Source organism: Bufo bufo, chromosome 3 (genome assembly GCF_905171765.1).
Source record: "Bufo bufo chromosome 3, aBufBuf1.1, whole genome shotgun sequence".
Classification (NCBI taxonomy): domain Eukaryota; kingdom Metazoa; phylum Chordata; class Amphibia; order Anura; family Bufonidae; genus Bufo; species Bufo bufo.
The window spans coordinates 675,558,269-675,573,754 of NC_053391.1; the positions used below are offsets into that span (position 1 = coordinate 675,558,269).

Genomic DNA, 15,486 nt, shown 5'->3' on the forward strand with positions numbered 1-15,486 from the left:
TCATGAAGCACACTTCTTTGTATGTAGCGGCATAAAGACGCCCCCCGTCATTGAACCGCTCAGATGCCGCGTTCATCACTGAACGCAACGTCCCTTCAGGGGTTAATCAGGCTAAAAAAAATGTAAGAAAGCATACTCACTTCATCCATTTGCTCGCGTAGAGGCCATTGCAGCCATCTTGATTCAAGACACCACCCAAAATTTCTGATGACGTCACCACATTGCCCGGCCATTGCGCTGGTGCGGTGACATCATACATCACCTCGCATCTTCAATCAAGATGCCCGCGACGGCCTCTGCGAATGAGTTAAGTATGTATTTATTTTGTTTTTACCGCCATTTCAGGGAAATTTGATTTGTCACCACGAAGCGCGATGGAAATTCAGCTTCAGGGGAAATCGAATTTTTCCTGAAATTCGGATCGAAGTCAATTCATTTGACTTCGATCCGCTCAACGCTAGTCGGTAGGTTTAGAAAGTAGCTGAGCTGGAGCAGCCGTGAAACCACTGTGTAGTCACACAGTCGCCCATGCTTCGTGTTGTAGATCTGCCGTCTTGTCGCTGTGTTTGTTATATGAAAAAGCAAAAAAAAATGTCTCAGACTTTTTTTTTTTATTGTGTTTTATTACAAATGTCCATGTAATATTTTATAGCAATATATGGAGGTCCATCTTTATTGACCAGGCCTCCGTAAGCAGCACCTCCTGCTCTGGAGGACTTAGTGATGCCATGTATTACATAGTTTCCAATTCATTTGAGTGGATGCTGTGTAATACCACATTTCTCCTGTAGTGGCCACTGCAGAAAAAAACACAAGGCTGCCCACAAATTTCTCTTGCCGAAGCATCTGCTCGCTGCGTTTTTCAGCTGTCACACCCATGGCGATTGATATGTCAGCAACCCCCCCCCCCCCTTAGAGTAACGGTTGTCAATGTAGAATAACCAGCCCCTTTAAATACCCATTAGGATAATCGTATCTTCAAACGTTGATTCTTGTCTTTCCCCATGAAATCTTCCTTCAGAAATAATTAGTCAGATATCAAACATATCCTAAACAAAGTTCTCAGCATATTGACCCACTTACATGGAGAGCTATTCCCAGAGCTCCGGAGATAAAGTCTCTTGGAAGTTCCTTGCAGATTTCATACATTGACATGCATAAAAGAGATGACTATGTCACGATAAACAACAAGTAAGGTCATGGCGAGTGCAAAAACGCTGACGCATCCATAGTTTAAGCGGTTTTCCGAGAGCAAACCATGTAGCTGAGCCGGAGGAGGTTCACAGGTTTCATGGACCTGTAAATGTCCAGAGGGAGTCTAATTATCCAAAGGCACTTGTTTTCCTTGTGGAGATCCAGCTGGTAAGAAGTTATTAGGAGCAATGCCTCCTGGGAAAAATTATGCAAAATAGCTCTCTTGGTAAAGAACTGTCTCTCCGGTGCCACCAAGAGGTGACTACAGTGTAGGGCAAGGTCCAACTATTTCAAGAACTTCTGAACATGTAGACAGCACTGTTTTGGCAGTGTTGCTTCTCGTCACTACGGAGAAGGGGTCTGGCCGCCTGTCTGAGACGCCATCTGTAGGTGGCAGCAGAGAGACAGCTTTTTTCCTTCTCTAGGTTTGCTGATTTGAATATCCTCAGGGGCGACCCCTCTTAAAGGGAATCTGTCACCTCTGGCAAGCCCTATTAAAGGGGTTGTTTCATCTGGGACTTTAATGGCGTATTGCTAGAATATGCCATTAAAGTCAGATAGGTGCGAGACCAGCAAGTATCTCTAAAGCGGGCACCCGAAAGCGAAGGAGAGCGCAACGCGCATGCACGGTAGACTCTACTTTCATGTCTATATGGGAGTTCCAAAAATAGTCAAGCGAGCCCGCTCGGATATTTTTCGGGAGTCCCATAGAAGTGAATAAACTTCTGAAGCGCAACGTGCAAGCAAGACCACTGCTCGATTCACTTCTATGGGACTGCAGAGGTTTTGGCACTCTCATAGAACTCAATGGAGGGTGGCCGTGCATGCGCAGCTGCTCTCCGCTCACTTTGGGGGTCCGGTACTGGAAAAAAGTGCAGGTTCCAGAGGTGATATGCCACCAATGCCTCAGATGAGACAACCCCTAATAAAGGCCTGCTGCTGACTCCAGATCAAGGGTGATACTCTACTCACCCCCATTTCCCCCACTATGCACCCTCAAACCAGCTGTGGCATGCATAGAGGGACTTCTCCTCGAGTACTCCCCATTATGTGCGCATGCACAGGAGTCCTCTCAATATTACATAGTTACATAGTTAATATGGTTGGAAAAAGATACAAGTCCAATGTATTCCAGGGCCAAATTACAGATGCACAGCAGGGGATCGGGGTTGCGTATTGACATGCAAATTAATGATCTGAGGTTAGCAGCAGGTCTTCTAAACATGTATATATTGCTGTACTTTTTAGGACTTGCCAGAGGTGACAGGTTTCCTTTAAAGGGGTTTTCCGAGACTTTAATACTGATGTCCTATCCTCTGGATAAGTCAACAGTATCTGATCGGTGGCGCTCCGATACCCGGGACCCCCGCTGATCAGAGGTTTGAGAAGGTTGCATCGCTCACAGTAGCTCCGTGGCCTTTTTGCAGCTTTTCCTATGCCAGTGACATCACGTTCATCAGTCACGTGGCCTGGGCGCAGCTCAGCCCTATAGAAGTGAATGGGGCTGACCTGCAATACCAAAAACAGCCACTATACAATGTATGGCGCTGTGCTTTGTAAGCTGAGAGGAGGGCGTTGTGCTCACTGGAGCGCCAGTACCTTTTCAAACAGCTAAACAGCAGGGGTCCCGGGTGTCAGACCCCCGCCGATCAGATACTGGTGATGACCTATCCAGAGAATAGATCATCAGTATAAAAGTCCTGGAAAACCCTTTTAAGTGAAGAGTGTACAGATCTTGTGGGAGGCAGGGACCATGTTATTATATATAGAGTTAGTGGTGGAGGGCACAATGAAGAGCACCCAGTTTTTATTTTGTTAAGAGGATGTGTCGTGAATTGGGTGAGGATAAGACACTCTTGCTGGTCAGGTGATAATGAGTAAAGCAGCAGGAGAAGAGTGTGTTGATCTTGTGGAAAGCAACGACCATGTTATTATAGATGGCTGTTGTGATAGGGGGTGCAGTGCACAATTCACAGGACCCTGCTTTAATTTTGGTAAGGTGCAGTGTCATTGATTGGGTGAGGATAAGACACCAGTCAGGTGATGAGAATAGTGATAGCAGCAGGAGAAGAGTGTGTTGATCTTGTGGAAAGCAACCATGTTATGATGGATGTTGTAGAAGGGGGTGCAATGCACAATGCAGGGGACCCTGCTTTAATTTTGGTAAGGGGCAGTGTCATGAATTGGGTGAGGATAAGTCAGGTGATGAGAATAATGATAGCAGCAGGAGAAGACTGTGCTGATTTGGTGGAAAACAGTGACCATGTTGTTATATGTGGATGTTGTGGAAGGGGGTGCAATGCACAGTGCAGGGGACCCTGTTTTAATTTTATTAAGGGGAATTGTCTTGAATTTTGTAAGGATATTACACTGTTGACATTCAGGTGAGTTAAATGATAACAGCAGCAGGAGAAGAGTGTACCGATCTTGTGCAAAGCAATGACCGTGTTATTATATATAGATATTGTGAAACAGGGTGCAACGCACACAGTAGGAGATCCTGTTTTAATTTGGATAAGAGGAAGTGTCGTGGATTGGGTGAGAATAATACACTCTGCTTCCACTCAGGTGAGGAGAATGATGAGAAAAGCAGGAGAAGAGTGTGCTGATCTTGAGAGAGGCAGTGACCATGATATTATCTATAGATATTGTGGATGGGGCACAATGCATGGGACCCTGTTTTAAATTTGTAAGGGGCAAGTGTCATGAAGTGAGTGAGGATAAGACATTCTGTTACCAGTCAGGTGATGAGAATAATGATAGCAGCAGGAGAAGAGTGTGCTGATCTTATGGAAACATAACGGTCATGTTATTATAGCTATTGTGGAGGTGGCGCAATGAATAATGCAGGAGATCATTTTAATTTAGATAAGGGGAATGTCAGGAATTGGGTGAGAATAAGACAAACTGTTTACAGTCAGGTGAGTTTAACAATGACAACCACAAGAGAAGAGTGTGCTGATCTTGTGGGAGACAGTGACCATGTTATTATGTATAAATATTGTGGAAAAGGGAGCAGTGGACAATGCAGGGGACCCTGTTTTCACTTTTTCACTTTGTTAAGGGGAAATGTTATAAATTGGGTTAGGATAAGATTTGGCATTCAGGTGATGAGAATGATGACAGCAGCAGGAGAAGAGTGTGTTTATCTTGTGGGATGCAGTGACCACAATATTGTGAAAAGGTGAGCAGCGCGCATTGCAGGGACCCTGTTTTCACTTTGTTAAGGGGAAATGTCATAAATTGGGTTAGGATAAGATTTGGCATTCAGCTGATGAGAATGATGACAGCAGCAGGAGAAGAGTGTGTTTATCTTGTGGGATGCAGTGACCACAATATTGTAAAAAGGTGAGCAGCGCGCATTGCAGGGGACCCTGTTTTCATTTTGTTGAGGAGCTTCCTCAGATTGCGCCCTTGACTTCTGCCCATGTATCTTGTTGCCCACCGTTGTCAGCCAGTCACAAGGCTGATCAGCTTTATGGATATCTGTTATGTAGCATCTCAGCGCTGACATCGGCGGGTACCCTTCACATTACAGGCTCCGCTGTTTCCTTTTTCTCCAGGATCAACATTTTTGATTCCAGACATCTGTATTCAACCACCAACCCATCTGGAGAATACTGGCCTATACCTGTGTGAAGAAGAGATGAAATTACCTAATTGTATAGCGAGTAAACGCTATGTAAAAATAATAGGAGGCAGCTAGCAGAAAAGCTGAAACGGCAGCTTAGTGGTTTTCAATAAACCGCTGTACATCTTAGTAATGGATAGTGTTGGGCTTTTAAAGAAACACTCTAGGCAAAATTGTGTTACGCCTGGTGCAGGGCTGAGAGGCCCCGCACTAGGCAAAACAAAGTAACAATGTTCCTTTAAGAATTAAAGGGGTTTTCCTATTAACTAAACCTGCCCCAGGATGCCCTGTGGGAACAGCATGTGACCACCTCTCCATTCACTATTGTAGGACTGCCAGAGATAGCCGAACGCTGTACAATCCCATAGAACGTGCAAATCACTGTTCAATTCACACAGTCAACTTGAGGACCTCAGTTCTCGACATCACTGAGGCCCCAGCTATTGGACACCCAGTGACCTACCTGTGGATAGGTGATGTTTTTAATATGAAAACCCTTTTATAGAGGCAGTATAGATATAAGGGGTAACAGGTATTAAAGCGCATGAGGGACCCTTTTAACATTAGTTGGGTCCTCATGGGTGGGGCTAGAAGGCAGCATGTACAGAATTATCTTCTATAGGACTGCCAGAGATAACCGAGCACTGTACAGTCCCATAGAAGTGAATGACGATATGGTCATGCATGCACATCACCATTCGAATCACACAGTCAACTTGAGGACCTCCATTCTCAACATCACTGGGGCCCCAGCTATTGGACCCCCAGTGATTTACCTGTGGATAGGTCATAAATGGTTTTAATATGAAAACCCCTTTATAGAGGCAGTAGAGATATAAGGGGTAACAGGTATTAAAGGGCATAAGGGACCATTTTAACATTAGTTGGGTCCTCATGGGTGGGGCTAGAAGGTAGCATGTACAGAATTATTTTCTATAGGACTGCCAAAGATAGCCAAGCGCTGTACAGTCCCATAGAAGTGAATGACGAGATGGTCATGCATGCACATCACCATTCGAATCACACAGTCAACTTGAGGACCTCCTTTCTCAACATCACTGGGGCCCCAACTATTGGACCCTTAGTGATTTACCTGTGGATAGGTGATAAATGTTTTTAATATGAAAACCCCTTTATAGAGGCAGTAGAGATATAATGGGTAACGGGTATTAAAGGGCATAAGGGACTCTTTTAGCATTAGTTAGGTCCTCATGGGTGGGGCTAGAAGGTAGCATGTACAGAATTGTCTGCTAATAGCACTTGACCTACTGTGATTTTGTCGTGTAAGTCATTAATCAACCTATAGACTTGCTTACCACGTGAGGCCCTGGCAGTTGTAGCTTCTATGACCTATTTTTGCCTCCCCGCATTCTGAAAGGCAGAGCTTTTTCATTTTAACTCTTACACAGCTGTATGAGGCCTAGTTTTTGAGGATTTTTATAATGATATCAATTTTCACCCAAATGGTTGGCATGTAATTCTACATTTCCTGGCCTGGCTGTCTATGGCTTCCCCTGCAAAATCAGCTATTTGCCAGAGCCATTCAGTTTATGGGAGTTACTCCTTGCTGTTTGCCCTCCCCCAAAGTAGCCCAAAAAATTTCAAAGGACACTTTGACTTTCACAAGATGAGACCTGCTGTGGGATAGTGATTCATAATGACTTGCCATGGGGCTTTGTTTGTCCAAATATGCATTTTTTTCCCCCGGACTATTCCTTGTATACTGTCCTCACTATAAGATCATACAATGAGGACAGTATAGTGGGAGGGGATTACAATATATATTTTTTCAAATTGTACATAATCCAGACTGTATCCCAAAATATTTGCAGACTAGACTCTAGAATTCAGACTCAAGACCATAACCTATACTTCAGACGCAAGAGCGGACCCTAAAATTCAGACCCCAGATCGGCCACCTCTAATAACTCACCTCTCCTCCTCAGCAGATGTGGTTTCCTCATGTCACACACATAGTCTGACTCTGGCCGGTATGAGGACATTGTAAGGGGCAGTGCCAGGAGATGGCGGCATGTCGGATGTAACGCCCGACCGATTAAAAAGAAAAAAAAATGCCACTGTGGTTCAAGGCCCCTTTCACACGGGCGAGTATTCCGCGCGGGTGCAATGCGTGAGGTGAACGCATTGCACCCGCACTGAATCCTGACCCATTAATTTCTATGGGGCTGTGCACATGAGCTGTGATTTTCATGCATCACTTGTGTGTTGCGTGAAAATCGCAGCATGCTCTATATTCTGTGTTTTTCACGCAACGCAGGCCCCATAGAAGTGAATGGGGCCACGTGAAAATCGCAAGCATCCGCAAGCAAGTGCGGATGCGGTGCGATTTTCACGCATGGTTGCTAGGAGACGATCGGGCTGGGGACCCGATCTGTATTATTTTCCCTTATAACATGGTTATAAGGGAAAATAATAGCATTCTGAATACATAATGCAAAGTAAAATAGTGATGGAGGGGTTAAAAATTAAAAAAAATTAACTCACCGAGTCCACTTCATCGCGTAGTTGCGGATTTCTGTCTTCTTCTGTAATGTTGAGCTGTCGGCTAAGGACCTGTGGTGACGTCACATCACATGGTCCAATCACATGGTGATGAACCATGTGATTGGACCATGCGATGAGCACAGTGACGTCATCAAAGGTCCTATTCCTTTGCACAGCAAAGAAGAAGACTGAAGAGAAGCCGGGCAGCGCGATTAAGTGGATTAAGGTGAGTTAAATTATTTTTTATTTATTTTTCACCCCTCCAGCGCTATTGTACTATGCATTCTGTATTCAGAATGCTATTATTTTCCCTTATAACCATGTTATACTGAAAAATAATACAATCTACACAACACCTAACCCAAACCCGAACTTCTGTGAAGAAGTTCGGGTTTGGGTACCAAACATGCCGATTTTTCTCACACGCGTGAAAAACGCATTACAATGTTTTGCACTCGCGCGGAAAAATCGCGCATTTTCCCGCAACGTACCCGCATCTTATCCGGGCAAAAAACATGACGCCCGTGTGAAAGAGGCTTAAGGGGTTTAAGCTATCATCTATCATCTCCTCTCCCTTAAAAAAAGTTCCACTGTTGGCAGTTGTGCCCTCCTGCCGCCTCCTGTGTTTTTTCCCATGCCCAAATGTACTTACCTTTGCATATATGACATGCATATAGCTGCATTAATCTGGCAGTATTCATTGAGCTATGTATGCGAGTATTAATTAAATACTGTCTGGCAGTTTGAATTTGGCATTACAGTGCTGCCCATAATTATTCATACCCCTGGCAAATTTTGACTTAGTTACTTTTATTCAACCAGCAAGTAATTTTTCGACGGGAAATGACATCGGTGTCTCCCAAAAGATAATAAGACGATGTACAAGAGGCATTATTGTGGGGGGAAAAAAAAACATTTCCTCTTGTACATCGTCTTATTATCTTTTGGGAGACACCGATGTCATTTCCCGTCAAAAAATGTGTATTTGTGTATCAGTTGAGTGTAATCTGGGGTGTTAATTCATTTTGGTAACTTTAATTGAGGATTGTATGGCGGTTTTAATGGCGCAATATATGTAAATTAATTGAGTATAATCTGGAGTATTAAAAATGGTACGGCAATTTTAATTGAGCACTGTATGGCAGTTTTAATGATGCAGTATATGTGTGTATTAATCATGCTCGGGGGGTCTTAATTAAGCATGGTAGGGCAGCTTTAATTGAGTACTGTATGGCGAATTTATTGATGCAGTATATATATGTATTAAGTATAATCTGAGGTATTGATTAAACACGGTATGGCAATTTTAATTCAGTACTATATAGCGGTTTTAATGACGAAATGTGTGTGTTTGTATTAATTGACTATAAAATGGGGGCATTAATTAAACACAGTATGGCAACTTTAATTCAGTGCTGTATGGCAGTTTTAATTATATCTTAACTGAGTATAATCTCATTAATTACATACGGCACTTTTAACTGTACGGTGATTTAGTGGGGCAATATATGTGTATTCATTGAGGATTAATTATATATGGTATGGCAACTAGAGATAAGCGAATTTCATATTTTGAAATTCGTTCACGCTTCGTTTGGTGGTAAAAGCAGAATTGCGTTATGGATTCCGTTACCACGGACCATAACGCAATTCTATGACGGAATGTCTTTAGAGACATTCCGATATTCATTCCGTCATAATAGAAGTCTATGGGCTGCATAACGGATCCGTCCCCTTTCCGTTATGCAGGAGAGAGGACTCAGGATCAGGAGAGGACTCAGGATCAGGAGAGGACTCCCCTGCATAACGGAACTGGGACGGATCAGTTTTGCAGCCCATAGACGTCTATTATGACGGAATGAATAACGGAATGTCTCTAAAGACATTCCGTCATAGAACTGCGTTATGGTCCGTGGTAACGGAATCCATAACGCAGTTCACCTTTTACCACCAAACGAAGCGTGAACGAATTTCAAAATATGAAATTCGCTCATCTCTAAAGGCAACTTTAATGGAGCGCTGCATGGCGGTTTTAATCGACCAATGTATTTGTGCATTAATTGAGCATAATCCGGGGAGTATTAATTAAACAAGGTATGGCCAGTTTAATTGAGCAATGTTTGGCGGTTTTAATTGAGCAGTATATGCTGTATTCATTGTTTTCTTAAGGTGTTGAGTGCTGTAGGGCGGCATTAATGGAGCAGTATATGGGGCTATCAGTTGAGAACTGCTGTATGTGATAATAAATGTAACAATACCGCCCAAGCACCATTCATACAGTATATAACAGAGGCACATACATGATCTGACCCTTCATGAATGTGATTGGTCCTCCTCGGCAGTCATACTCATTCAGCCAATGACGAGGTCCGTGCGGTGATTTGCTTGCAACAGCTGCTTGCATTGATAAAATGCTGTCTCTGCAGATCCCGTCTGCATGTGATTTAAAAGCCCCCCCCCCCCCCCCATCCCGTATACTTACATACGTACAGTATGTATCCCTCAGGGGTGGCGGTTTTTCACATACCTGCTTAACAGTTTATTTTCAAGCCATGCAGACATAAGGGGTGTGATCCCAGGGGGTGCAGAGGTTGCAGCAGCAGTTAGGGGCCCATATATACTGTATAGTGTTAGCACCCAGCTTTCCAAGAGCCCTTTGGGAGTAGTATAGGCAGGGTCCCAGCTTTCCCATAAGCAGATACTTGGCAGACAAGGTATACTAGGTATACTGTATTGATGTAGCAGAGCCAAACGTGTTTATCTCTTGCCTCGATAATACCAGGAGTAAGGCTCCATTCACACGTCCGTGGTGTGTTGCGGACCCGCAAATTGCGGATCCGCAACACACCCGCCCGGCACCCCTATAGAAATGCCTATTCTTGTCTGCATGTTCTAGCTTTTGCGGAGCTGCAGACCCGAAGATCGGGGCCGCGCTCCGCAAATGCGGATGTGGACAGCACACTGTGTGCTGTCCGCATCCATTCTGTCCCCATAGAAAATGAATGGGTCCGCACCCGTTCCGCAAAATTGCGGAACGGATGCGGACCCATTTTGCGGACGTGTGAATGGAGCCTTAAGACAACTCAGTATAATTTACCTGTACAACCTCCACCACCCTATCAGGGCTCATGCACACAAACTTATTTTCTTTCCGCGTCCGTTCCGTTTTGTTTTTTTTGCGGACCGTATATAGAACCATTCATTTCAATGGGTCGGCAAAAAAAAAAAACGAAGTGTGAATTCTGTTTTCCGTATGTCCATATTTTCATTCCGCAAAAAAATATAACATGTTCTATTAATGTCCGCATTACGAACAAGGATAGGACTGTTCCATTAGGGGCCAGCTGTTCCGTTCCGCAAAATACAGAATGCACGCGGACGTCATCCATTTTTTTTTGCGGACCGCAAAATACATATATACGGTCGTGTGAACAAGCCCTCATGGTGAGACTGGCCTGACAACACACTCAGCACTGCTGCATATAGCGTGCAGCTTTAAGCTGTGGAGTGATTCTGTGACTTTGATGTGCTGGAATATGCCCGGAGTCAGCCGGATTGTGACTTGCAGCACACACTATTCCCATTGCTGCGGCTGCCAGCTGTGTGTGTACGCGTTTCTATCCCGGTCAGGCTGGCGAGATATAAAGCAAGGAGCTGATGCAATTGCTTTTAGCATCTTCAGTCTTTTTTCTTTTTTTTTTATTGGGAGGAATAATGCCTCCCTTTTTGAGGATTTCCTGCAGATACTAGTCCACGTCCAGCACTCTGCCTTGCAGTAAGTCACTGGCGACCAACCAGTTCAGGATCCGCAGTCTTCTCCATCCTATGGAAAAGCGTAGACCCTCCGGTTTGCAGATCCTATAGGAGAGGGTGAGGGGGGGGGGGGGGTCCCTCTCCATTCCCTTTTGTTATAGTAATTTGACCACTAAAGAAAAAAAAAAGGGGGGGAATCCTATCATCCCCTTCATCACTGATGCATCATCCGTCCGGCCGCTGTGTGTCCTCTGTGCTGCTGGTGATGGACATATGGTGCTAGCCGTCGTCCCCCGGGACCTGGGTGGGCTACCTGGAAGGATGCAGGATTTGCAGCAGTAAAGGAATGTGCCCTATTGTCCGGCAGCCCGCCTGCTTCACCCCAATGATCTGCCACTGCAAAGTTGCATGCACCAACAACACTTTGTCGTTGATGTTTGGCTGCAAGGTAAGCCGAGGGTTAATGTCGCTTCATTCGGGATGAACCGCTCGTTAAGGCGGTTGCTGCAACTGGTGAATTGGGCTGCAGGCTGCCCCCAGGAGGCGGGGGGGTGGAATGTACGGGGTCATATCTGATGTGATTGGCATGGTGGGTGAGGGGGGTGGGGGGGGGAACCTGGAATTAAAGTGTGTGGGTGTGAGAACGCGCTCAAGTTTTCCCGAGGGGCGTTAAAGCGATGGGATTTGCAAAAACAGATTATAATCTAGAGTTTTAGAGGGCATCAAGTGTATAATCTGCAGGTGTAGATATATACAGCTTTTATATACATTTGTATGTTTATATATGGATCTATATTTGTTTATATTTGTATGTTTGTTTATTTACATTTGTATCTTTATTTACATTTGTATCTTTATTTATATTTATATATATGCAGCAGAGCCCAGTTTGTCCATTCATCAGAGCTGTGCAGGGCTCAATCAGGCAATGAGGTGGGCTGACTGTGCCAGCATAGCAGAGCTGAGTATGTCAGAAGAGCACAGTATGGCAACGTAGAAGAGCTGAACTTGGCAGCCCAGTAAAGGCTCATGCACACGAACGTATTTTATTTCCGTGTCCGTTCCGGTTTTTTTCCATTCATTTTAATGGGTCCGCAAAAAAAAAACTTAAGTTACTCCGTGTGCATTCCGTTCGTCCATATTTCCGTTCTGCAAAAAAATAGAGCATGTCCTATTATTGTCCGCATCACGGACAAGGATAGGACTGTTCTATTAGGGGCCAGCTGTTCCGTTCTGCAAAATACTGAATGCACGCGGATGTCATCCGTATTTTTAGCGGATCTGTTTTTTGCAGACCGCAAAATACATACAGTCGTGTGCATGAGGCCTAAAACTGAGTTTGGTATCAGAGTAGTATTTGTAATTGTAGGATAGCTTACTTTGGCAACATAGCAGGGCCGAGTTTGTCAGCCTAGTTTTTCGCTGTTTGCAGTGTTGTAGATGTGAGTTGGTCACCGTAGTAGAGCCGAGTCTGTCAGCATAGCAGGGCTGGGTATATTTAATACACTTGATGTATCTGAGCCACCGTTGTTGCATTCTGGTTTGTCAGCATTCTAGGCAGGGCTGCGGCTGTCAGCATAGTAGAGTTGAACATGTCAGTTTACCAGACTAGTGTATTGATGAAAGAGTCTGTCAATCTAGGATAGTTTCCTTTGACAATATAGCAAGGTCGAGATTGTCAATGTGGCGGAGCTGAGTTTGTCAGTGTAGCAGAACTCAGTATATCATCTAAGTCAGGGATGCTCAACCTGCGGCCCTCCAGCTGTTGCAAAACTACAGTTCCCAGCATGCCTGCAGGAACAGGAATGAAAATGAAAAAAATTACAATCCATATTTAGTCTCTTCCCAAGAAAACTACAGTGCATTCAAAACGTCTTCAGAGCCTTTCACTTTTTTCACATTTAGTTATGTGGCTTCTTCTGCTAAAATAAGAAAAAATTCCAGTACCACCCCCCCCCCCCCCCTTCCCCATCGTTCTGCACTTAGTCCCCCCATAATGAGAAAGTGAGAACAGAATGGTAGAAATCTTTGCTAATTTTTTGAAAAGGAAAAACTAAAATGTCGCACTGACATAAGTATTCAAACCCTTTGCTCAGGACTTAGTTGAGGCCCCTTTGGCAGTGATTCCAGCCTCCAGTCTTCTTGAGGATGAGGCCACAAGGTTTTCTGCCATTCTTCTCTGCAGATCCTCTCAAGCTGTCAGGTTGGATGGGGGCCGTTGGTGGACAGCCATTTTAAGGTTTCTCCAGAGATGTTCCATTGGGTTCTAGCCAGGGCTCTGGCTGGGCCACTCTAGGACATTCACAGAGTTGTCCCTAAGCCGCTCCTCTGTTGTCCAGGCTGTGTGCTTAGGGTCATTGTTTGCTTGGAAGGTGAACCTTCAGCCCAGTCTGAGGTCCAGAGCTCTCTGGATCAGGTTTCATTAGGAATATGTCTTTACTTTGCCGCCTTCATCTTACCCTTAACCCTGACAAGTCTCCCTGTCCCCCCCAGTATGAAGCTGCCACCACCATGCTTCACTGTAGGGATGGTATTGGGCAGGTGATGAGCGGCGCCTAGTTTCCTCCAGACATGATGCTTAGAATTGAGGAATTAAGTTCAATCCTAGTTTTACTAGACCAGAGAATCTTGTTCCTCACAGTCTGAGAGTTCTTTAGGTGCTTTCTTGTCTCTTTTTACTGAGGGAAAACTTCTTTCTGGCCATTCGCCCATAAAGTCCAGATTGGTGGAGTGATGTTTGACCTTCTGGACGTTTCTCCCATCTGCACACAGGATCTTTGGAGCTCAGCCAGAGTGACCATTGGATTCTTGGTCACCTCTTGTACCCCAGGACCTTCTCCCCCGATTACTTAGTTTGGTGGAGCAGACGGCTCTTGGAAGAGTTCTGGTTGTTCCAAACGTCTTCCATTTAAGAATTATGGAGGCCATTGTGCTCTTTCAGTGCAGCAGACATTTTTTGTCTCCTTCTCCAAATCTGTGCCTCCACACAATCCTGTCTCTGAGCTCTACATGCAGTCCTTTCCTCCTCATTGGTTTTTGCTCTGATATGTATTGTCAGCTGTGAGACCTTATACAGACAGGGCTGTGTCTTTCCAAATCATGTCCAATCCACTGAATTTACCACCAGTGATTCCAATTAAGGTGTAGAAACATCTCAGAGATGTTCAAGAGAAACGGGAGACCTTCAGAGATAAAGGTCCTTTTAAAGGATAACTGTCATATTTTTATTTTATTTGCTAGTTTATTAGAGCTAGGCATGTATACCTGAGATAGTCTGTCAATGATTGCCAAAATATCTGAAATTACCTTATAATAACAGCTTTCATTAATGTCCTCTGTCCCTTTCCACTGCTCCCTTAAAAGACCGTTGTTAGGGCTCATCTGTCTCCGGCTAGGAAGACAGAGGGGCGGTCCTTCACACTGCATGCCTGCATTAGGCTTCAGAGTGAGGAGGCATGTCTCTCAGTAATCCAATCTGATTGGCTGGCAGGAAGCTCCTGGCTACAGCAAGTTTGTATGTGACCTGAGGGAAGGCAGTTTTGGCCTCAGAGAACTGGCCGAGGAGCCATCTTGAGAAGATCCTCATAGTGTAGGATTCAAAACAGCCGTAACTAAGGGGAAAACTCAAGGAAAACAGTGGTAAGTGAAGAAACTAAAGATTGCTTTATGCATAATGCTGCTGCAGCAGTAACATATGCTAAAATAGATTTTTTTTATGAAAATATGACAGTTATCCTTTAAATTATTGATACCATCCTCTACACTAGCCCATGCTCTTCTATTTTCCCCATCTTTCCCTTCATTCGCTTTTTAGAAGTAAAAAGTCAATACATGGCGACCATCTTGACCATCTTTTTTAATTTCTTGTCCCATGATGCTTTGCCAAGGCATCCCATAGAGAGGTGTTGCCAGATCACATCTATCACTATCTATAGTCATATAGACAGAGAGACACAAATACAGGTCTAAGGCACAGGAGAGGCTGCAGCTGCGCCCAGTACAGCATCGTGCAGCATGTCACAGGCAGTGTACAAACTCCAGGCCACTGCGGGGAGGGGCAGCGTTCATTGGTTAGCAATAGTATTACATCATTTACAGGGCAGTAAAATTATTTTAAAGGAGCCTCACAGTTTGTACAGTTTTTATAGATACGGTTGTAATATGCGCCCAATGGTGGGGGGTCGGTGTTTAAGACCCACTTGGTGAATTCATTTCAGCCCATTGATGGGCACTGCTATGCTCAGTGACTGCAGTTTAGTGGCCTGTCTGTTACCTCCAGAACCGGGCCACCAAAGTGAAGGTGAGCACACTACGGGTATGCGGTTCGCTCTTCATTCACCAGTATTGAACTATTGGATCCATTGGAGCTACTTTTAGCACTCCCATATGTTGGTTGAAGGGTT

At 44.5% G+C, this 15,486-nt stretch overlaps 1 protein-coding gene across 2 annotated transcripts in view; it reads left to right on the forward strand.

The window, feature by feature from the left end:
- The window catches only part of DLG2 (discs large MAGUK scaffold protein 2), a 1,330,756-nt gene that overhangs the window by 509,783 nt on the left and 805,487 nt on the right, over window positions 1–15,486 (forward strand). The window contains exon 1 of one of the 2 annotated variants that reach the window (XM_040426390.1): window positions 11,430–11,531. The exons of the other annotated variant lie outside the window; for it this stretch is intronic. Coding sequence (XP_040282324.1) covers window positions 11,430–11,531 — 102 coding nt within the window. Of the gene's footprint in view, window positions 1–11,429; window positions 11,532–15,486 lie in introns of those variants that run through there. 2 annotated transcript variants of the gene reach the window in all.